This window comes from Saccoglossus kowalevskii, chromosome 17, assembly GCF_978046115.1.
Source record: "Saccoglossus kowalevskii chromosome 17, keSacKowa6.1, whole genome shotgun sequence".
Taxonomy (NCBI): Eukaryota; Metazoa; Hemichordata; class Enteropneusta; family Harrimaniidae; genus Saccoglossus; species Saccoglossus kowalevskii.
The window spans coordinates 16,979,738-17,004,885 of NC_140657.1; the positions used below are offsets into that span (position 1 = coordinate 16,979,738).

Sequence of the window (25,148 nt, forward strand, 5' to 3'; positions counted from 1 at the left end):
AATACCTAGTTAAATGAACTGAAAACAAAATTACGCAAAGTCTATAAATTCAATAAGAAACTGAAAAATTGAGAAGCCATAAATGAGTAAACTTGAAACTATGCGGAATGTGTGAGTCAGATAGGCAAAAGTATACGGAAAATAAATCTATGGCTAAGGAGATATAGGCATATACTTGGTTGGAGGCTGGCGACGATAGTGCAAATATCTTGAATGAAACCCAATGAAATGTGTGACATGTATGACAGTTAAAATTAAAAATATATCGACATGTAAATTTGTCATTACTGTACATGACAAACTCCGCAAGTAAGAAAGCTACTTGAACAAGGCGCCAACACTTATAATAAAACAATAGAACGACATAAAGATAATATAGTAATGTTTTACTATTATTATGGTTCGAAGTAAATTTGGTACACTTAAATTGCTAGTCAACGATAAAAATTATGCACTATTCTGTATTAATTAACATTGAATAGAATCATTCATATTGCACTTTTTTGCAATTTCATTTTTCACACAGAAATTAAAAATATAAGAGATCGAAAGAAATTGCATATACAGTTGGAAATTATTAAAATCAGGTTATTAGTTATTATGTTTCAATATTTTAAATTTATAAATGAGTTTAATGAACACTAAAACTATTATCTACAGTTAATATCATACATCTGTCATCGTAACGTAATGTAAAGTTACAGCATGCCATAATTTTGCGGTATTGCACCGGGTATTTGCATCCTACCATGTTAGGAAATGCGAATTCCTAGTTCAAGCTGTACTGTCTCCATGCATACTTTGCGGTATCCTCGTAATAACCACATATTATCAATAAACTGTCACATTAACATACTACAATGAAGTCACAACACATCTCTTCAAGACATGCCACCTTGGCTTATACCGTGACCATAGTAACCGTTTAGACAACTGTTATATTGACATTTTAGTCACATATCAGACCATTATTCCATGTGCTTCTATCATGAAACGCACAGAATGGGGCAAAGCACTTTTATGAGAGAGAGAGAGAGAGGCAAATGTTTGTTGACAAGTTATATCACTGGCAAATAACCCAAAAGTAAAAAACAAGTACACAACATTAAATTATATAGTCAAATGAGTAAGGGAAAGATCTAAGAACTCTAAGGTATACCTGGAGGGAAGTCAGGTGTCCCATAGGACTGAGTATGTCTTACTCTATATGTATCAATCGCCATGTATCATATGAGGCACAATCGAATCATATGATAAATTCTGTAAAGCTGAAAATAAATAGCGAAAATGTATTGATGTCATGGATTCATAAACTGCGTTATTGAACCAATTTTTTTAGTAAGTACTATACTTATACTGACAAAAAAAAAACCGAAATATATTAAACATTTTTTTAAATTAGAAAAGATTCCTAAGTAGCTCCTCCGAATTACATTTGAAGAAGAATCATGAACTCGATATTAAACTATCAGGTATATTATTATTATTAGCTACAATTTATTATGTATCTTGATTACACGGTGACGCATTGGACACAGTAGTTCATCTTCATGGTGAATTCTCGTCACTCTAAGAGATTCAATGTGGTGTAATTTTTTTATTTCTATACAAGAACGAGTATGTCACTGTTTCGTTCATGTCAAATCAATTGCATCCTATTCATTATCTATGACATGGCCTACCAACCTCGACCTCACCGTAGTTCATTGGATGATCAACTGTTCTGTTCGAGAAATTTTAAATTTGTTTTTTAATAGAGAACTTAATGAGAACGCATGCGCAGGTGAAGCGCAATAGTCATTTTGTAATATTGAGGATAGTCAGAAGTTAAATAAGCAAATTTCGTCACCAAACTCCAAACAAGTATTTTTTGGTATGCACAGACCTATAAAATATCATTATCTTAATTCTCATACTAAATCTGAATTATTATCGAGTAGATGGGTTAGTGTTACTCTCGGCTTGTGTCGTCCTAGTTATTAGTGAACTGCAGAATCGGCATATTTTTTAACCACAGGCATGTTTACCACTTGCGTGGGCGTCCTGGGACTACAGAACTTGTGGTTACTTTATATCATATTAGATGAAATACCACTTGTGTCGTTTGTCTTAGGTATTTTGGTCACCAGAGCAAGAGCAGGCAATCACGTCAATGATTTGAACATTTAGGCGAAACTGTCTCGCTTATTATTAATCAAATTTAGTCACGAAAATGTCCACTCTGGCTTAAGCGTCTTTTTTTCGAATATTATGTATGTCATATGCAATTGTCAACACTGTGACTTTAAAATTGAGGTTAGTCTTTGACAAGAAACAATAAATAAATAAATGCTAGCGACTTTGACAAATCATCAAAATTAGCGCTCTCCATCGATGGAAATAAATCACCAGCTCATATACAATATCGACACTGTGCCTTTCGAAGCAGACTGATTGAATAGAGGCTATACAACCGTATTAATGATGTACAGTCGGCGATTTAGGACAACATCCACTAATAATTTCGAATAATTTATATATATATTTGTTTTAACCTCTGACCTTTCAATTGACCGACTTCGATGGAATGGAATGCATATAAATGCATTATCATTGAAAGTAGTTCATTCGGATATAGATAATTGTGTAAAAGCAAACTAGTGCATGACGTCATGCGTACTTTACGCGTGTATTAATGTCAATTTTCGTGTCTCACTCTATTTCCTCTTTGGGGAACAGTTATGACATTTCGCTCTTTTTGTGGGCGGGTGTTGAAAATAATCTTTTTCAAACCGGATTTTAATTCATCATTGAACCGATGTTTCCTTCAGCTGTACTTCTTTGCTGGTTTTATATCAGTTCTTAACTTTGTTAGTTGTTTTATTTTATTCGTGCGTCCAGTCCAGTATATCTGAATTTCTCTGTCGTGTTTTTTTCAAGTTAAAGCGGGAGGATCGTCACCTGCGCACGCGCGGGAATTGAGTCCCAAGTGACGATAACGCCACACGCTAAAAACGCAAAGGCTCATAGGTAGACGCTTGTTTGTAAACAATGACACGCAATTGCCATCTGACGCGTGCGTAGACTGCCCCGCTTTAACTGTGGTAACGCAATGCAAGTGCCGCGTCACATGATCATATGGCTACCCTCGTCATAGAATTCAAACTTACGTAACAACGCCAGCTCTGTTTATAAAGAAAGGTTTAAGATAAAAAAAGGTCTGATAAATGTTATAACAATACCGTGTGCACTGAGCTATGTACAGCTATGTAAGCGTGTGAATAATATGTAAATAGAAACTACGTCATAATTTGCAGTCATGTGATCAACAGGCAAATTTCCTGTAGAGGCTCTGTTTGGCGTGTAATTGGGGAGCTATTACACGGGTGGATTTTACATTATTAAATATTGTATACAGTGGGCATGAGTTATCGTATCGTATCGTAAACTCCAGTACGCCCAGATCCACTATATTTAAACATACTTTTAACAATACTCAAAGTTGTAAAGTTGACTGGGTGTATGAGCCGCTAGTGAAAACATTAATGATAATAGAGATAACGTATCATATGTGATACCGTATCCTTCCTCTAAAATAATTACATTATATTTCAAATTACATACAAACACATACCAGCTCATACAATTTGCCGGTAAATTATGAACGGCGTCGGGGAACTGCGTACTTGCACTGGTCGGTTGAGACCACCGCGGCATTTATGTTTACTTCAAAGTTCCGTGTGTGGTCTGTAACAGGGGTAGACAGGAAATTTAGCATTTTTCTGAATAGGAAATCAACCCATTTAAAGCTGCGTGCCAATACCGAATGTTACATGCAGGCTCAGAGAACTAAGTATTTTAGTTGTCTTAGAAGGAAGTGTACAATCAACGTCAATGCTCCCAGTATAACCTCTCATGGGAATGAGGTCAGTATCATGGTATCGGTACATTAAAAAGTTGTAAAACGCGAAATAATTACGTTGTTATCTTTCCCCTGTGTATTTTAAGTACCCAATGACCATATCGACGAGGACCAAGTAAATCTGATTATAGACAGAATATAAACTTCTGTGTAATATAACGTTGACGCATACAACGCTACAGAAGTGTTCCTAGTTTCAAAAGTCAAGAAAACGATTCTTCAATAGGTGTTTATGTATTGTTTCATATAATAAAATTAGGAAAGTAACATATAAACGACATCTCAGAAAGTATGTGTTGAAGGTTTAATTCATTGTTGCATGCGCACTCACTATAACCATTTATACTGCACGGTGCCGAGGTACATTAGCGTTTTATTGAGAACAAGGCTTTGTAGCAAACATTCGTCGCTTTGACTGGACCGGAACGAAAGAGCGTAAAGAGTAAAGATGACGTCTGGGAAAAAGTAGAGCGCAATATGGATGGGAGGCGGATGCCACAACTCTCGAGCCAGCGTTTGGCGGTGTATTTAGTCACTTACCTACTCACTTGTGCCGACTCACCAATTTAGAAAGCTGGTTTCCTGTTCCATGTCGCCAGCTGTAGTGCGTTCTACATATGTATCAGTGTACGCTGTGGCATGTACAATGTAGTTCATACCAAAGACATGTGGTTTCGCCCTCTACGGTTTATAAATCTCGCATTTGATACTACATTTGGGAACTCTCGCGTTAACAAATAATTTGTAATAGATCGAAAACCTCGTTTTTTTGTTCTAAAATATGTCAAATGAGCTTGTTTGGGATAATATTGAAATGAAATTTATTAGTTAGCATCGAAATTTAATTGATATGCATACAAAATATTAAAAGCCGTACCATGTGTGTTATATCACCGATAAATGGATATTATTAGCAGGATACTCCTCTGAGAAAATAAAACGAATTTGATTAAGTTGATTGCATAATTAATTACCGTTTGTTACAGAAAACATCAAAGCGGGAGGATCGTCACCTGTGCACGCGCGGGAATTGAGTCCCAAGCGACAATAACAACACGTGCTTAAAAACATAAAGGCTCATGGGTAGACGCTTGCTTTTAAACAATGGCACGCTATGGCCATCTGACGCATGCGCAGCTGACGACTCTCCCGCTTTAAGACCGAAGTGAGAATCAGACTCGCTTCTATAATGTACGCATTTTATTTTGCTCTCGGTTTTATTGCCCTCGTCGGCAGTAAAATGAAAACCGACATTCCGAGTCCAACTGGAATAATTCGGTTCAGTAAAGGATAGGATGTTTTAATTACTAATGAGAACTTGTGAATTTGATTTATGCAATAATATTCTGTAAATAAATAACTGTTTCGAAAAATATAATTAAATTATATTAGGCTGGAGAACTGATCATGTCATTATCTCTATCAGTAGTACGTGCGTTACATGTAGCTTTATTATTCGAGATTATTTTTATGAGTTACACTAGTAGGTACATGTGCTAAAGCGGGGGGGTCATCACCTGCGCACGCGCGGGAATTGGGCCCCAATCGACGATAACAACACGTGCTAAAACGCAAAGGGCTCATGGGTAGACGCTTGTTTGGAAACATTGACACGTGACGCTATGGCCATCTGATGCATGCGCCGGTGACGACTCCTCCGCTTTAACAAAGCTAATACGTGTGATGCTAGGTTTTGGTGAAGCGAACTTATTCTCATTTTGATTGTTTACTTAACATAATTCTTGACATAGTGTTTTTGTTGATCACAGCGCCCTCAATGTATTTGAGGAATAGAGCCCGTGACAGTCACTGATGGCGCTGTATAGTTTCGAAATCTTTAGCGGCTCGCAGAGTTAGGCTCAGAGTGTAGAACCAGCAGATCTGGTTTAGTGTGGTAGAAAACATGTGCAGACTTCTAATAACCACAACAGGCAGGGTCAAGGCTGAAAATATGTGCTTACAGGCATTCATAATGAATGCTTGGTATTAATATTTGCACTTTAAAATAATATTCATGAGATATGTTATGTCGTATTCTCATTAAAATTAGCATACTGTGTACGCATTGCGCATGCTTCAGCTCGTTCTCATGTACCAGTATTTCATTAGGCATGCGTAACAGTGAGGTCAATTGCAGTTGACGTTTTATATACAAAGATTGTCCTTTATTTTCAGTTCCATCTCATTAGACACGTTTTATTTTCGATTACTAAGCTGTACGTCATTATTGCCCAAACTTCCTCAGCTTCCATTTAAAGTGGGTGAATTGTCACCTACGCATGCGTCAGATGGCCATAGCGTGTCATTGTTTACAAACAAGCGTCTACCAATGAGCTTTTGCGTTCTTAGCGTGTGTTTTGTCATCGCTTGGGACTCCCGCGCGTGCGCAGGTGACGACCCTCCCGCTTTAAATCATCTCACCGAAATCCCTAATGTAATAAGCCTACTGCAACGTCAAATTCCATGTGTATTGGCACATCTATTCATGTACGTATAGACCGTATAGTTTTATTCGCACCAGCATATAGAGTAGTTATAACCCACGCACACTAGTATACAGGATTTTGCATATGTACCATGTGTACGGGAGCAGCGCTTTGGGCGTACAGTGCAAGTGCTGTGGTATTTGCTACCCTGTTTCGTCAGTCAACGTACTGTACTTCAAAAGTTGACCGCACTGTGATCTGACTTGTTGACTGGTTTTACTGTAAATTTCAGTTTCAACCTAGAGCCTGAAGAACGGCTCTTTATTTTCTTAATTTGTCATTCATTGTTTCAAATGGCGGCGCTTCCAAGTAATAGATCTTTCAAATAAATATATATAAAGTTCCCCTGTTCAATATTAGGAATGAGCTATCACCAAGCAGATGATAATTCTGTTTGATGGATAGAAGACGTATCCTAATTATAGGAAATGCTTTTATTGTTTAGGGTGTCCTCAAATCTAGACATGTGTTTTCTAAATAAACTGTCTTTTGATTATCATTGCATACAAAAGAAATTATTTCGTTTTCCGACATAGATGCATCTGAGTAGCAACCAAGGACTAGACATAGAGCATATCTGTTTTACCAAGGTAATGAAATTAACTAATATGTACATTTCCTATTTTTTCTTGTATGTTTATTATGAATTACGTTGAACGCACAAATGGAGATAACCCCTGCAATACCACATGAACATCATGAAAACAGACGGATCCGGACTTTCGTTTTCTTTGCTCATTTGCATAAATGCAATAGAAATACTGATTGTATTTTCAGAAAGCAACCTAGTAAACGAGTGCATCATATTGCAATGAAATAAATACAGTCACTAAATATTACAAAATGAATCCCTGAACGACCTAAGCGATCATAAGAAGACACTTGTATTTGGTGATGGTTAAGTACCCATGACACTATGTTCCAATTTATTTAGCATATAATTAATTAAACATCGGTGTACATTTTTATAATAATTATAAATGATTGTTTTAAAATAATCTAAAATTGCCAATTAAACAGAATTATTATACGCGCAAAATTCAATCTTTGGTAATGCTAACGAGAAGTCTTCGTTGTCCGGTGAAACCCAAGCGACCGTGTTGGACCGTTACATTGTCTGTCACAAGTATGTCCCCTCTTTTCAATTGCAATCCTACAGCAACTTGCCAGATGGCGTTACGTACTTTCTGGAGAGTGTCGGGCTCAAATTCTTCGCCGTTTCCATAACAACTATGTAGAGGATACTCCAGGTTAGTCAATTGCGCATCTATCCACTTTGGGTGACATTTAAAAAACGTTGCATGATGTAGATGAATTTGGTTAAACCACAGCTCTTCGCCTGAAATGTAAAGAATGACATCATATTACAAAATTATAATCAGGGTCACGTCAACATTTGTTTTCGCTCGGATATTTTAATGCAGATTAGTCACTCACACTTTCAATGACAAACATTGTAGAGGAAAGTGAGTTGTTGTCCAGTTGATATTTAAAGATGCAATATTGGCATGTACATGTATTGTTGTTTAATACGGCATGTCAAGTAACACAGCGTGTATAGGTATTGTTGTTTAATACGGCATGTCAAGTAACACAGCATGTACATGTATTGTTGTTTAATACGGCATGTCAAGTAACACAGCATGTACATGTATTGTTGTTTATTACGGCATGTCAAGTAACACAACATGTACATGTATTGTTGTTTATTACGGCATGTCAAGTAACACAACATGTACATGTATTGTTGTTTAATACGGCATGTCAAGTAACAGCATGTACATGTATTGTTGTTTAATACGGCATGTCAAGTAACAGCATGTACATGTATCGTTGTTTAATACGGCATGTCAAGTAACAGCATGTACATGTATCGTTGTTTAATACTGCATGTCAAGTAACACAGCATGTACATATATTGTTGTTTATTACGGCATGTCAAGTAACACAACATGTACATGTATTGTTGTTTATTACGGCATGTCAAGTAACACAACATGTACATGTATTGTTGTTTATTACGGCATGTCAAGTAACACAACATGTGCATGTATTGTTGTTTATTGCGGCAGGTCAAGTAACACAACATGTACGTGTATTGTTGTTTATTACGGCATGGCAAGTAACACAGCATGTACATGTATTGTTGTTTAATACGGCATGTCAAGTAATACAGCATGTACATGTATTGTTGTTTATTACGGCATGTCAAGTAACACAACATGTACATGTATTGTTGTTTATTACGGCATGTCAAGTAACACAACATGTGCATGTATTGTTGTTTATTACGGCAGGTCAAGTAACACAGCATGTACATGTATTGTTGTTTAATACGGCATGTCAAGTAATACAGCATGTACATGTATTGTTGTTTAATACGGCATGTCAAGTAACACAGCATGTACGTGTATTATATTGTTGTTTAATACGGCATGTCAAGTAACACAACATGCACACGTATTGTTGTTTAATACGGCATGTCATGTAACACAACATGTACATGTATTATTGTTTAATACGGCATGTCAAGTAACACAGCATGTACATATATTATTGTTTAATACGGCATGTCAAGTAACACAACATGTACATGTATTATTGTTTAATACGGCATGTCAAGTAACACAACATGTACGTGTATTGTTGTTTATTACGGCATGCCAAGTAACACAGCATGTACATGTATTGTTGTTTAATACGGCATGTCAAGTAATACAGCATGTACATGTATTGTTGTTTAATACGGCATGTCAAGTAATACAGCATGTACATGTATTGTTGTTTAATACGGCATGTCAAGTAACACAGCATGTACATGTATTATTGTTTAATACGGCATGTCAAGTAACACAATATGTACATGTATTATTGTTTAATACGGCATGTCAAGTAACACAGCATGTACATGTATTGTTGTTCAATGCGACATGTCAAGTAACACAACATGTACATGTATTATTGTTTAATACGGCATGTCAAGTAATACAGCATGTACATGTATTGTTGTTTAATACGGCATGTCAAGTAACACAACATGTACATGTATTATTGTTTAATACGGCATGTCACGTAACACAGCATGTACATGTATTATTGTTTAATACGGCATGTCAAGTAACACAACATGTACATGTATTATTGTTTAATACGGCATGTCGAGTAACACAACATGTACATGTATTGTTGTTCAATACGGCATGTCAAGTAACACAACATGTACATGTATTGTTTATTACGGCATGTCAAGTAACACAGCATGTACATGTATTATTGTTTAATACGGCATGTCAAGTAACACAACATGTACATGTATTGTTGTTTATTACGGCATGTCAAGTAACACAACATGTGCATGTATTGTTGTTTATTACGGCAGGTCAAGTAACACAGCATGTACATGTATTGTTGTTTAATACGGCATGTCAAGTAATACAGCATGTACATGTATTGTTGTTTAATACGGCATGTCAAGTAACACAGCATGTACGTGTATTATATTGTTGTTTAATACGGCATGTCAAGTAACACAACATGTACACGTATTGATGTTTAATACGGCATGTCATGTAACACAACATGTACATGTATTATTGTTTAATACGGCATGTCAAGTAACACAGCATGTACATGTATTGTTGTTTAATACGGCATGTCAAGTAACACAGCATGTACATGTATTGTTGTTTATTACGGCATGTCAAGTAACACAACATGTACATGTATTATTGTTTATTACGGCATGTCAAGTAACACAACATGTACATGTATTGTTGTTTAATACGGCATGTCAAGTAACAGCATGTACATGTATTGTTGTTTAATACGGCATGTCAAGTAACAGCATGTACATGTATCGTTGTTTAATACGGCATGTCAAGTAACATCATGTACATGTATCGTTGTTTAATACTGCATGTCAAGTAACACAGCATGTACATATATTGTTGTTTATTACGGCATGTCAAGTAACACAACATGTACATGTATTGTTGTTTATTACGGCATGTCAAGTAACACAACATGTACATGTATTGTTGTTTATTACGGCATGTCAAGTAACACAACATGTGCATGTATTGTTGTTTATTGCGGCAGGTCAAGTAACACAACATGTACGTGTATTGTTGTTTATTACGGCATGGCAAGTAACACAGCATGTACATGTATTGTTGTTTAATACGGCATGTCAAGTAATACAGCATGTACATGTATTGTTGTTTATTACGGCATGTCAAGTAACACAACATGTACATGTATTGTTGTTTATTACGGCATGTCAAGTAACACAACATGTGCATGTATTGTTGTTTATTACGGCAGGTCAAGTAACACAGCATGTACATGTATTGTTGTTTAATACGGCATGTCAAGTAATACAGCATGTACATGTATTGTTGTTTAATACGGCATGTCAAGTAACACAGCATGTACGTGTATTATATTGTTGTTTAATACGGCATGTCAAGTAACACAACATGCACACGTATTGTTGTTTAATACGGCATGTCATGTAACACAACATGTACATGTATTATTGTTTAATACGGCATGTCAAGTAACACAGCATGTACATATATTATTGTTTAATACGGCATGTCAAGTAACACAACATGTACATGTATTATTGTTTAATACGGCATGTCAAGTAACACAACATGTACGTGTATTGTTGTTTATTACGGCATGCCAAGTAACACAGCATGTACATGTATTGTTGTTTAATACGGCATGTCAAGTAATACAGCATGTACATGTATTGTTGTTTAATACGGCATGTCAAGTAATACAGCATGTACATGTATTATTGTTTAATACGGCATGTCACGTAACACAGCATGTACATGTATTATTGTTTAATACGGCATGTCAAGTAACACAACATGTACATGTATTATTGTTTAATACGGCATGTCGAGTAACACAACATGTACATGTATTGTTGTTCAATACGGCATGTCAAGTAACACAACATGTACATGTATTGTTTATTACGGCATGTCAAGTAACACAGCATGTACATGTATTATTGTTTAATACGGCATGTCAAGTAACACAACATGTACATGTATTGTTGTTTATTACGGCATGTCAAGTAACACAACATGTGCATGTATTGTTGTTTATTACGGCAGGTCAAGTAACACAGCATGTACATGTATTGTTGTTTAATACGGCATGTCAAGTAATACAGCATGTACATGTATTGTTGTTTAATACGGCATGTCAAGTAACACAGCATGTACGTGTATTATATTGTTGTTTAATACGGCATGTCAAGTAACACAACATGTACACGTATTGATGTTTAATACGGCATGTCATGTAACACAACATGTACATGTATTATTGTTTAATACGGCATGTCAAGTAACACAGCATGTACATGTATTATTGTTTAATACGGCATGTCAAGTAACACAACATGTACATGTATTATTGTTTAATACGGCATGTCAAGTAACACAACATGTACGTGTATTGTTGTTTATTACGGTATGTCAAGTAACACAGCATGTACATGTATTGTTGTTTAATACGGCATGTCAAGTAATACAGCATGTACATGTATTGTTGTTTAATACGGCATGTCAAGTAATACAGTATGTACATGTATTGTTGTTTAATACGGCATGTCAAGTAACACAGCATGTACATGTATTGTTGTTTAATACGGCATGTCAAGTAACACAGCATGTACATGTATCGTTGTTCAATACGGCATGTCAAGTAACACAGCATGTACATGTATTATTGTTTAATACGGCATGTCAAGTAACACAACATGTACATGTATTACTGTTTAATACGGCATGTCAAATAACACAACATGTACGTGTATTGTTGTTTATTACGGCATGTCAAGTAACACAGCATGTACATGTATTGTTGTTTAATACGGCATGTCAAGTAATACAACATGTACATGTATTGTTGTTTAATACGGCATGTCAAGTAACACAGCATGTACATGTATTGTTGTTTAATACGGCATGTCAAGTAACACAGCATGTACATGTATTGTTGTTTAATACGGCATGTCAAGTAACACAGCATGTGCATGTATTGTTGTTTGATACGGCATGTCATGTAACACAACATGTACGTATATTGTTGTTTGATACGGCATGTCAAGGGACACATGGACTGAAATATATCGTAGACTGAACAAGTTGTTTTAAAGGATACTATTTACTATTCGATGATGAAAATGAGATCTGCCTTGATTGATTGACCGACGCGTGCTTTCCATAAGCTGTCAGTGCATGTTACGTCAAAATGACGTAGACGGGTGAACGTAGTGTCGTTGGAAGCAACAACTTTGTGTGTTTGTGTATTCGTGTCTTTTAGAAGACATTTTTTAATTGACAGATAATTACAGATCAAAACATCATTGACGCTTCGTTCCACCATTTACGTGATAGGAGAGCTTCGCCACTAGAGGGCGTGACACATAGGAAAAGTGTTTTCGCATAGTGTTTTTGCATTTCTACAGTGTGAGAAGTACATTTTGTAACTTTATGCGTGTGACTATATGGCAACACAAACCTGTAGTCGGATGGCATATGAAAGCAGGAATCACGTGTGAATATAGCAGTGAATCATTTTGCGTCCATTCAAAGTCGTAATTGTGTTTCGTCAAAAAGGATTCAACGTCGTGCTTATTTCCGGTTGAAAACACCTGTAAAATACAATATATTTGTATTATCAAAATTAAAAATCGTTAATGATTCAGGTAAAAGAAAACACAGCCACTCGATATTATAATTGTTCTTTACGTATTTGTATTAGAGGCAGAACGGTTGCGCCACTAACGTTCGCTCTTCTCGTAAGGTCATAGGTTCGTCCGCCACATTCATATTACTCAATTATAATATTCACCTCTGTCTCTAATATAATACGTAACAAATAAGAAATCTGAAATTCCATAATATTATTTCATTCATACCTGTTGCCAACTAGAGTGTGCTCCAGGATCACCAGACGGGAAATGGTGGTAATAGCGTACTTTCAACCTTCTGAATTTGTCCAGTAGATCATGTGACAGTTTTGATTTGATGTCCCGTATGTCGACTACGACTGATTCGCCACCGCATCCAGGCAATGGTGGAATTTCACAGAAAAGAAATATCTGAAGATGTACAAGATGGTTGTTGTTTAGAGAGTGGCCGATTTCTAAACATTTTATTTCTGTGTGAAAATTAATCTCTGTTGATAATAAAAATTATTGTTTTTAAAGCGGGATAACACACGCTAAAAACGCAAAGGCTCATGGGTAGACGCTTGTTTGTAAACAATGACACGCTATGGCCATTTGACGCATGCGCAGGTGACGATTCCCCGCTTTAATTTTTTTTGAAACACTAAAGTTATTTCTGTACTCCAACAAGTAGACATGAACTAAATGTACACTAACACGGATGCGTTGCAACCCGTGCGCATGCGTATAAGAAAATTTCATCATTTCATCGAACAAAAACTCGTGATACAAAAAGGCAGCTTGTCACGTGATATATTCTACGTCATCTACGGCATCTACGTCAGGTTCGTGTATTCGGCCATCGGCTCAGCACTACACCTTGGCAAATTCTATTCGACCAGAATAACCAAATATAAGAACATTTTACAAAACATTTTAAGTCTATTTCGTAGGAAACGTATTGAAAATATCAAAGAAAATATCAATTAGTTGTTAACTAAACCAAAGACTAAACATGAAGAAAGGTTTGGTTTCAATATTGAAATAAAATTATGTTCTGTGTATAGAAGAAACAAACATGTTTGAATAAATCCCTGCTGCTAAATTAGAGGAGGAAACTTTATCTTAAGTTTTACAAAAGATTATGAGAAACTTCTTTGAGCGCCTGTTTGAATTGCTGAGTTTATGTATATTGCACCAAATTTGAATATAATCCATCGGGAATATGACGATGCACGCACACACACACGCACGCCACACACACACACATAACCGAATTTACTTGTTCTACTTAAACTAACAATACCATATCCAAAATTACAGTGCTACATTGTATACATTTTAAACTATACTAAAGTGACGACTCGCTGACTTAAGTTGACACTTTCCGAAAAATATGGTATCATAACGACATCATTTACGCACATTTAGTTCACACGTCGTTGGAGTACTGTTTAGGATCAACAACTTGCATGATTTGGGCAGCAATTATAAACACACATTACAGGAATTTTTAATTTAATAATGATTATACTAGATATGGGGAATATTGTATTTAAATCTATTATCATGACAGGCATTCCAAAGCTTCCAGTAATTATTTACAGTTGCCGATTTAAATAGCTCTGAGGACCATCAAACTGATGTTGATGTTATATGATGCAAATCGGCCTTGACGGGTTTTTACGCTCTCTATACACAATAAACTCAGTTACGCTCTTTAATTTGAGGATGCCTGTGACCGAACAAGATGTGCCGTGACGTGAATTAGGGCGGCTAGGTTTCGTGCACGAGCATCAGTTCGAGTCACGTTTACTTTGACTTGACAAGATATATATCAGCAACAATTTGAAAGTTGCATTCACCGTTTGCAAGCTTGTAAGATAATATCACCTGATTAATATATGCAACATCAAATGTTGAAATTGTAGATTGGTTAATGAGAAATGCAGACTGAATATGAATAAAAGCTGATGACGGGGTATGGTTTGACATATTTGGCTTGAAATAAAGCGTGTTAATATCACGATGTACGTTTCACATATTGGGTTGGATCTGAACCAGACGTAATGTTGTCAGCCAACAAATACTATAAGGTTATTACGAGAATACCTCAAAGTATGCACGAAGACAGTACAGCTGGATTATCGACCGATAGCGGAGCTCGATGTGAGGCGTACTGTCTGAGTGCATACTTTGAGGTATTCTCGTAATAACCTCATTATTATACATCTTTTCCTTACAATGATACATCATGGGAATGCCGAAATCTCAAAAGTTTAGAACAGAATCAGCGAACTTCTTCGTGACAAGTCCGGTCAAACCCCGGTCAAACCCCGATGGCAGCCATGTTTTTGTTTTTTTTTATTAGAGGACGCTTACGCGCGTAATCTTTCCATATTCGGAATTCGCATTGCCTTATATAGTAGGATGTAAATACCCCGTAAAATACCGCAAAATTACGGCACGCTGTAACTTATGTCGTTACGGTGACAGATGTATAATAAAATATAACTTGTGGCCTCAACTCAACTACAATGTATGTGGTGTTCATATGACTTACACATTATAACTAAACGACAAGATACACTATCATCAATTAACCGTAAATTTGATTGTTGGTTGGTTGGTTGGTTGATGAACAATATTTCATTGCTATGTGGACATTACGCGTGGAAAACACTTGCCTAGTTTACAAAACAATAAACGGACAGTACGTGACGTTGTGGGACATACGGGTGTGTCATTTGTCATGACACAATAGTGACTCCGGTCGTAGTCACAAATTAATTATTCTTGACATGTGGGTGCATGTTTTTTGCGTGTCGTTGGTGTCGTCGGAACTTGAAAACTACTTTAAGTGGTAACTATTTTTCTATAACTTCTTCGTTAATCTGGGACCAAACGAATTACATTGAATACAATTTATAAATGACAAATGCCTTGCAATAATGTAAATTATGTATTTGCTGATAAATATTCCTATTGCGCTAAAAAAGTATGACACTCCCCATGACAGTTGTATTGCCCATTCAAACTTTAACAGTAGCGTCCAGGTTGATTGAAGATGAATGAGGCTATTTTGGCTTACTGTATATTGTACTCCGGTTCCACTCCACAATCACATAATACATCGTAGAAGTGACATCAATGCTTTTCTCTTGAAAAGAGGTCACTAAATTGATCAAAACAGACTATTACAGTCATATGACCTTTCACTCGAGTAGCATATTACCGAGTATTGGAACAGGTCGATGAAGTGAAATCTCTATGACGTAGCCAATATATTTTATAAGTATATTTATTTAATAATCTGAAAGAACATACAACTCACGTCACGCAAAATATTGAATATTTATAAATGAATTATTGACATAACGCATTCTCCATATTTGTTAACCCCAACTTCATTATTCGTCAACGCATGTGAAAGACTATATAAAAGTAAGGAGAAGACCAACTTGCAGATAAAGTGTCAACTCACCTTGCTCGGAAACCTGTGCGAGTATGCCATTTCATTGTGAGGTTCGATACAGACCGATGGCGGGTGCCCACTTGCAGTGAATACGTTTTTTTCTACAGACTGTCTAACTGCTGTACCGCCTTCGTATGTCATAAATTGATAGCCAAGTCCGCACATAAATTTTGAAAAGGCGTGAGGACTATCAATTGGTAAACCTCGAAGTATGATCGCACCATATCGCGGCAAATTTGTGTCAAGGAGGTCTCTTGCAACAGAGACCCAATTCAGAACTGGGTCACCGGCACCCAAATCTTCTTTGCGGCTCGGTGTATAAATGACTGGAAAGTTAACCCGGGGTTGGGCAAGGAACGCTGGATACGCATTGTCGATTTCGTTTGCACCCGGCAATGAGCGACGCCCAGCGAGGCGGGCAGGAATTCCTCCTGAACGTAGGTTTTGCACAAGACTCAAAGAAGCGATACGCGTAGATATACTCACAAACCGTTTCTGGATAGTACACAACATTGTGGCCTCCACTCAACTGCAGTGTATGTCGTGTTCTGACTTCTACAATATTACGAAACGACAAGGTACACTATTATCAATTTACCGCAAATGTGATTGGTTGGTTGGTTAGTTGGTATGTTGGTTCAACCCGGTTGATGAAAAATATGTCATTGTCGTGTTGACAATGCACATGTAAAACACCTATCTAGTTTACAAAACATTGAACAGACAGTACTTATTACGACATATGGGTGTGGCATTCAACAATACGAAGAAAAGACTATACGTTATAGCGTACGTTGGCATATGACAAATAATGTACTATTTATTTGGTCACGTGATTGCCATTATAAATACATCTGTCTTTGAATAAGTACACTTCACGTGGAGGCATTTAGAAACAGCGAGATTGAAAATGCGCCGAGGAACCTCCATCTAAAAACTAGTCGAGAACTTTACAACTTAAAGCGGGGGATTCGTCACCTGCGCATGCGTCAGATGGCCATAGCGTGTAATTGTTTACAAACAAGCGTCTACCCATGTGCCTTTGCGTTTTTAGCGTGCGTTGTTAATTCAATTCCCGCGCGTGCGCAGGTGACGATCCTCCCGCTTTTAAACAGTTTCCCCGACAACAAGAAACATCAAGGGGACAACATGCAACAACATATCAAGAACACACAATCAGTGTGAACAAGAAGTATACTTGTGTTCGTCTGCTCAAAATAAAGTTCCAAGAGAAAATAACGACCACCTTAAACCATTTTTGATTTGGGGTGTTCACAACATACATATAGAAGTGTGCATTCAGTCTTGTGAATTTTCATTGTACACAAACTGAAGTTTGCAATAAAAACACTTCGCTCTTTCGGTCCTGATCCTACTTCAAAATGTGAAATAAGAGGTCAAGGTAAATTTATAATAATTGTAGGTAATGCTCATCCAGGGTGAATAATGATTATACTAGATATGGGGAATATTGTATTTAAAACTTATCAGAACAGGCATTCCAAAGCTTCCAGTAATTATTTACAGTTGCCGATTTAAATAGCTCTGAGGGCCATTAAGCTGATGTTGTGTGATGCAAATCGGCCTTGGTAGGTTTCATGCTCTCTATACACAATAAACTCGGTTATGCTTTTTAATTTGAGTGTGCCTCAGTGACCGAGAGAAAGACGTGCCCTGACGTGAATCTAGGCGGCTCGGTTCAAGTTTTGTTCGCGAGCATCAGTTTGAGTCACTCACGCATGCGCAGTATATGTTTACTTTGATTTGACAAGATATATAACGGTAACAATTTGAAAGTTGCATTTCCCGTTTGCAACATTGTAAGATAGTATCACCTGATTAATATATTCAACATCAAATGTTGGAATTGTAAATAGGTCATAATGAGAAATGCAGAATATGAATAAAAGCTGATTTTAGAAGATTCGTTTTTAAAATGAATCTTCTAAGTTCCGCTAAATAATTTGTGTAAAAATATAGCCTAATCACCTAGTGACGATGACGAAGTATGGTGTGAAAAAGTTGGTTAGAGATAAAGCGTTTTAATATCATGGTGTAAGTCTCACATATTGGGTTGGATCTGAACCAGCCGTAATGTTGTCAGCCGACAAATACAATATTTTGTTTTGTTTTGCGGCGGTCGTCGCGCAGCGCGTGTTCGAATTTCATGTACTAGTAAATAAACAATGTATTTTACACGCGTTGTATACGTCGCTATGAGTCCCATATCGAACGGGACGCGGCACGACGACTGCCGCCCTTTAAGCTAAGAATGTTTGACTTAAGTTTATCAACGGGATGACATTAAAGCGACGGACATCTTCCCAAAATACAGATAGAAACGACGTTTTGTACATTTTATTTTGTACATTTTATTTAGTTCCAAGAGAAAATAACGACCACCTTAAACTTGACACACGTGACCATTTTTAATTTTGAGGTCAAAATGTCAAAATCCACAGTATGTTCGTGACAAGTATATCTTCACAATATATGTATTTAAGAACAAACTCCAAGACTATGGGATCCAACATGCATATGATATGACCCATGAAAATGTTCACTGCTACTAGAAAGTCAGCCGAGCCTAATTTTCTCTCACCAATGCGTCCCTTGTCATCGTCCGAATCGCACGGTTTCGCTAAAGCCGGTCATTCATAACCGGCCCACGAACCCGTGCGTGATCGTGTTAGGAAAAGCGGTATTTCACTGCAGTTAAATTGAGTCATTTGTTCAGTTCCAAACTTTGCTTCGGTTTGGAAGAAACCTAACAAACGACACATTAAAATTAGAAGTCATTAAAAACATTGAATTAAACTCAAATTAGAATCGTTAAGCTTACACATTCTTTACCGCCATAAATCTTTAAATATTGCACTATCCTATGCATTTTGGACGACTTTTTGTTGTAAACATATTAAAAATTGTTGCTAATAAAAAAACAGACTCTAAAACTGTAGTTCAAATTAATCCAACAACCATGTGGAAGACAACCGGAGTTACACAGTACAACGTGTCAGCAGTATTACGATGCGATAAAATACTATATTCTAAGCTACAAAATGGTACAATTAGGGATTGTGGATAAGGTGCGGAATATTTGAAATCCGGAGGAGGGGAAGATGTTGGACAAACAAATGTCCATATCAATCCAAGTAGAAAAAATAGAACGTAATATTCATTTTAGGAAGCATGGGTATTAATGTAAAAAAAAATGGCACAAGATTTATACGAGAAAAACTTTTTTATTTTCCATGCCCTCCCAAGATCTCAAATGGTTCACCCCTAACGGCCGACTCAGACAGCTTCGACTGACGTTCACCGACGAATACGGATGTCGCGTCGCTTCAGTGTGAGTTGTCGCAAAACAAGACGACCCGTGTTTAAGATTTTAGACGAGACGTTCGTCCCCGCGTTCGTCGGCGACAGCAGTGTAAGATGGCGGTCTCAGAAGATTTTCCTGTGACCGTGACGTCGAGCGAGGCTGTCTGAGTTCGGCTTAAATGACCATCACTTTCGACGACGAGGACGACCCGGGATCGTGACCGCTGTTATTAAAAAATCGTGAAGAAGATTAAATATTGACAACCTGTAACCTGACCTGCAACCTGACCTGTAACCTCACCTGTAACCTGTAACCTGCGTTTTGTTGCTGCCGTTAGTCGACGACTATTTGCACTGGGGGATTGTGCACCTATATGTAAAGCACCCATTGCAATCTGACAATATTAAGAGACTATGGCATTGGCCAATTTCAAGAAGTGGTGAAACTTACAGTTTGTCTGGCGCTTTATGGTTTACAGTGTTGCCTAAAGTATCATTAAGCTAAAGTATTGGCAGGTGGGTTTTGATGATTATTTTGTTGGTCCCTCAATTTTTCAAAAAATGGTGGAGGAGATGATAATATGTTTAATGGGAACCTTCTATCTAGACAATGTGGATAGAGATAATTTTATTTTACTTAATTAATTTAAAATTATAGTATTTGACAAACTTGTGACTCTGCAAAGGTGTAAATTTGCATTGTTTAATTACAATAAATAATGTATTTGGGTATATGTTATATGTAAAGGGGCAATTTACTAATATTTTCTTTTTGTTACCAATACTGTAATATTATTTTGGAGCTTTTATACAATTATGGTATTTATTCCATAAAGAATATTGAGACTAATAAAGTATATGTTAATTAATTAATTAAGAAACACCATGGCTTGTATTTTTCTTGACAAATTTTACTTAGACATTTTGCTGTTCTATAATTTTTAGAATTGTCTATACATCTTAGATATATTATTCTGTAAGGGTAAATGAGATTAATACAGTGCATGGAGTATTTGTTGTCCTATTTCATTTTTATTCAGAATTGTTTACATCTAAACTTTCGCCAGTATTTTGTGTACACAATGTTTAGATATATTATTGCATTGTTTCAAGGATGTTATAATCATTTTTGCCATGCAAAGAAGTGACCGTACTGTACGACAGCGATTGTATCCTTACTATGTAATAATTCATCCATCTATTTGCTATTTAATAGAATGTCAATGGACAAGGTTATAACAGTTACGCTATGCTTTTTATTCTCTTTCACGGCAATGCAGTGGGCGGATCTAGGATTCTGGAATAGGGGGAGGCGATAAGTTTGCCGAAGGCCAAGTTCGCGAGCGCCGATGGCGCGAAGCCCTGTTGGTTGTTAAAAATAGGGGGGCCGCGGCCCCCTCGGCCCCCTCTAAATCCGCTCATGCAATAAGCTTTCCAACTGCCATCTGCTGTATAGCCTTTGACCCTGTCTGAGTTACGATCTGACCAGACGTGATCTGACCTTTGTAAACTGCGTGCAAAGAATTGAAAGAATACACGTGATCCACCAATCTTATTCGTGACTTTATGTAATCTTCTTGTATTCATTAGTACCCCCTAACTGATTGACATTTATGTGACAGGGAATGTCAGCATTATTCGCCCACTTTGTACATGTAGTCTTGTGTGTACAAGATATTAAGTTGTGTACAATAAACTCACTGTAAAGTAAATGTTCACAAAACAAAGTTCACAAGTTCAAATAGAGTTCATCGGGTTGATAATGTTGGTATACAAAAAAAGTATTCGAAAATAGCTGAATCCTCTGAGAGTAACGTTGTTTAGTCTGCTGTTCTATTAGCTTCATCGACAACTCAATATCCCGTAATCGTTTATACCGTGTCTTCATCCGTTTAAAAGTCCGCGATCCACGGACTTGATGCCAACGTTCCTCAATGAATGTGTACACAACGGCAATCAACTGGGTAGACTTTAATGCGGTGGCAACATCCAGTACAACGCCCCAATTGTCCCTCGTTATTTGTCGTCCCAGTTCGGCCAGAAAGTCTCCAGTAACTAATAAAAAGTCTGCTGTTATTACAAAGTCGGCTGCGCTTCGGCATTTGAAAGGTTTCTTGTGAACAACATCCAAAAAGGCAGAGAAAGAATCGTGATTCGGTACACCTCCCAAAAGCCGTAATACGCGTGGCTCCCGGTTCGTAACACCGCCGTGGAAAGAAGCCATTGCTTTGAAATAGTCGCTGTGTATGCACAGTAATTGTTTATATGAATGGTAATTAATGCCGTCTATATGGATTGCGATGTCCAGCTTCCTGTTAAACCCGAGCTCTGCACGACTGAATTGGACACCACGCTTCGAGTATTCTGGGTCATCTTGCCTGTATCCGAGTCGTTTGTTGTTCCCAAAACAGGACCACAGTTTCAGTGCCGCCGGCATGTTAAGCTGCCACATGCGCTATAGATAAGAGATAACTATGTAGAAAGGTCAATCAAGGCAACTTGTGCACTTTTGCACAGTCTTAGTGCCGCCAGCTTGTTAGACTGATGCAATCACTAGGACAGATGGAATAACTGTATATTATGAAACGTTTTTTTTTTTTTTGGTTACATTTAGATACATGTACACACAAAATACATTCCTGAGATTATTGTACCATTTATAGATATTTACTTCATATCTGTACTGTTGCTGGCTGGTATTAGTTGGTTTGGTCAGCGGTTTGCAAATAATACTAACAAAACAACTGCTCGGTAAAAAATATTTGGTGTGTCATTTTGAATGTGTATATAGTGCATACTGACTACTCGGTGGCCGTATGTTTTTGCGTTTGTTAGGACCCCATCGTTGACGAATATGCTGTTATTATATTAAGGATGATTTATGGGAGCAATGAGAATCGATTTCAGGGTTTGCACCAATGTATTGTGGGTAATAAACATGTTGCTGTTCCATATTTTTTAGAATTGTTTATACAATTTAATTATGTAATTCTGTACGGGAATTAAGATTATTACAGTAAATGGAGTATTGTTTGAGGTCAAATAAATATTTTTTATGTAATCATAATTTATTGATTATTTCCTTGGGATTATTATTTTGAATAGGGCCTCCTGGTTTACCGATACAAAACCTGGTTGATCGTCTTGCCACTACACTATTGTAGTGTTCAAACACGTAACAGTTTATTTAATCTACTCTTTAAAAAACACGTGTTAATAAATTTACACCACGCGGAGTAAAAGGGTTGATCTCGACCCGCGACTTCCGTTACTAAAATGTAATGTACTTTATCTCCAACAATTGGGCAGGAGATATTAACACCGCAGAGGAACCCTTGCCGTTTTGGTAAAATATAAAAAGTAACTGTTCCTTGCAAAGATTTTGATACATTTTGGATGTGTTGTTCAGATGGCAATGTGTGTGTGACCTGTTTAAATGAAAAAAAAAACTTTCTTCTGCAATAAGACCTTATTACATATTAACTGGACTAGGAAAATGATCAGCAACATATAGCATGCGATCCACAGTATCAATTTTAGAATATATACTGGCTTTGAATTTTCTTCACGTGTGAGTATACCTTCAATGAGTGGCATTTTTTTTATTCCTAAAATGTCGACATAACATGTTTCATAACATAAACCTAGCGCTTCGTTCAAAATCAATTTAATCTAGTGAATAGATACGCGTTGAAAACATGAAGATGAAGCGCGTGTAATAGTGATAATAAGATCAAAATGTGTGATTAATTCCCGTATTCCAGCAACGTAAAATCCATCAGACCGAGAGTGATAACCAGATAATGTATTTTCATATACAGCGCCACCAAGAGTCGACACTGCATCCAAATAGAAATATCTAAAATACGTACATGTAGATCTATACACATACTACTATAAGGTATATGCCACGAATTTCTGTCTTGACATTGAACATACGCCATTCATTGATAATATATATTGTATTGTATTGTATTGATAAAATATCTGCAGTATGCGTTATTTGAAAATAAGTTGAGCGAATGTGACACTCTATATACTTGTATCGTTCCGATCACAATATGGGGTTCTAGTTCCGGTTACGGGACCACAGCTTACACATACGGATTTATCTTTCAATGACGCATATCAGCGCACAGTCACTCTACTAGGAGAGTGACTGTGATCAGCGTATGAAATGAGACATTCAGGAAATATTTAAGTTTGCCAAACGTGCTACTTATTATTAATTTATTTTCTCTAGAAGAGCTGTCAATTACTACGTCTATATATTTATATATATAGTTTCTATAAACCACAATTAATAATCAGAATATTGCAAATAATGTTAAGACTGGATCATTCATACAATAGTGAATTAGTGTGCACGTGCTTTAACACAAATTTTCGGCATGCTTACTTACCAGTACAGGGCGCCGCCTATCGGCTGAGTGGGACATCATAGCACAAGTTGAAACTTAAATTCGAAATAATTGAAATATAACATTCCACGTTGGCTATTTCAAACACCCTTGCCCGGATATCTGCCACCACACTGGTTTTGATTTGCACCGACTTACAGCACTCATGTATTTCTCAAATCATATTTATCAAACGCCTAGCCGTGGGCGCCAATCTTGCCAACCGCGTGACGATGCATCCATCGTTTCCACGCCTACATCATAACACCTGGATATAAAATCTACGTTTTAGATGTATGTAATAAAATGCAGTTATGTCATCCACATCACCCATCACTTGCATAGGCTGAGCGAGGACAAACGAGTATAGCCGATTTCTCACAACGGCACAGGTGAATGTGCTTTCCTGCACAGAAAAATCGTACTAATATATTCCTGATGTAGTTAGAGTCGACTGGGACACGATTTTCTAAGAACTGATTAACGGCAAAAAAAAACCAAAAAAAAACGACATATTCAAACTAAAATACTAATAAATATTATATAACGTGTCATTTAAAAAAATGGAGCCTCATACCTACATCGGATTTGAATTAGATTGATAGACATGACCAGACATGATCTGACCTTTGAATATACGTGATTCTCAATGAGAGGAAGACCTCCAATCCACCAATCATATTCGTGAATTCATTTTATCTTCTTGTATATACTGGTACCCCTAACTAAATGGACATTATGTGACAGGGAATGTCAGCATTATTCGCCCACGTTGTATTTTGAGACTTGTGTGTACAAGATATTAAGTTGTGTACAATAAACTCACTGTAAAGTAAATGGTGCTTAGGGAGTTCACAAGTTA

At 36.8% G+C, this 25,148-nt stretch overlaps 1 protein-coding gene across 1 annotated transcript; it reads right to left on the reverse strand.

Moving 5' to 3' along the window:
• Positions 1–7,269: 7,269 nt before the first annotated feature.
• On the reverse strand, positions 7,270–17,160 carry LOC100367724 (uncharacterized). Its single transcript, XM_002735529.4, has 4 exons — positions 16,572–17,160; positions 13,337–13,519; positions 12,937–13,069; positions 7,270–7,726 (listed from the first exon to the last, which is right to left on the reverse strand). The coding sequence occupies exons 1-4, from the start codon at positions 17,073–17,075 to the stop codon at positions 7,428–7,430; spliced, it is 1,119 nt and encodes a 372-aa protein (XP_002735575.2). The 5' UTR covers positions 17,076–17,160; the 3' UTR covers positions 7,270–7,427.
• Between the last annotated feature and the right edge of the window lie 7,988 nt (positions 17,161–25,148).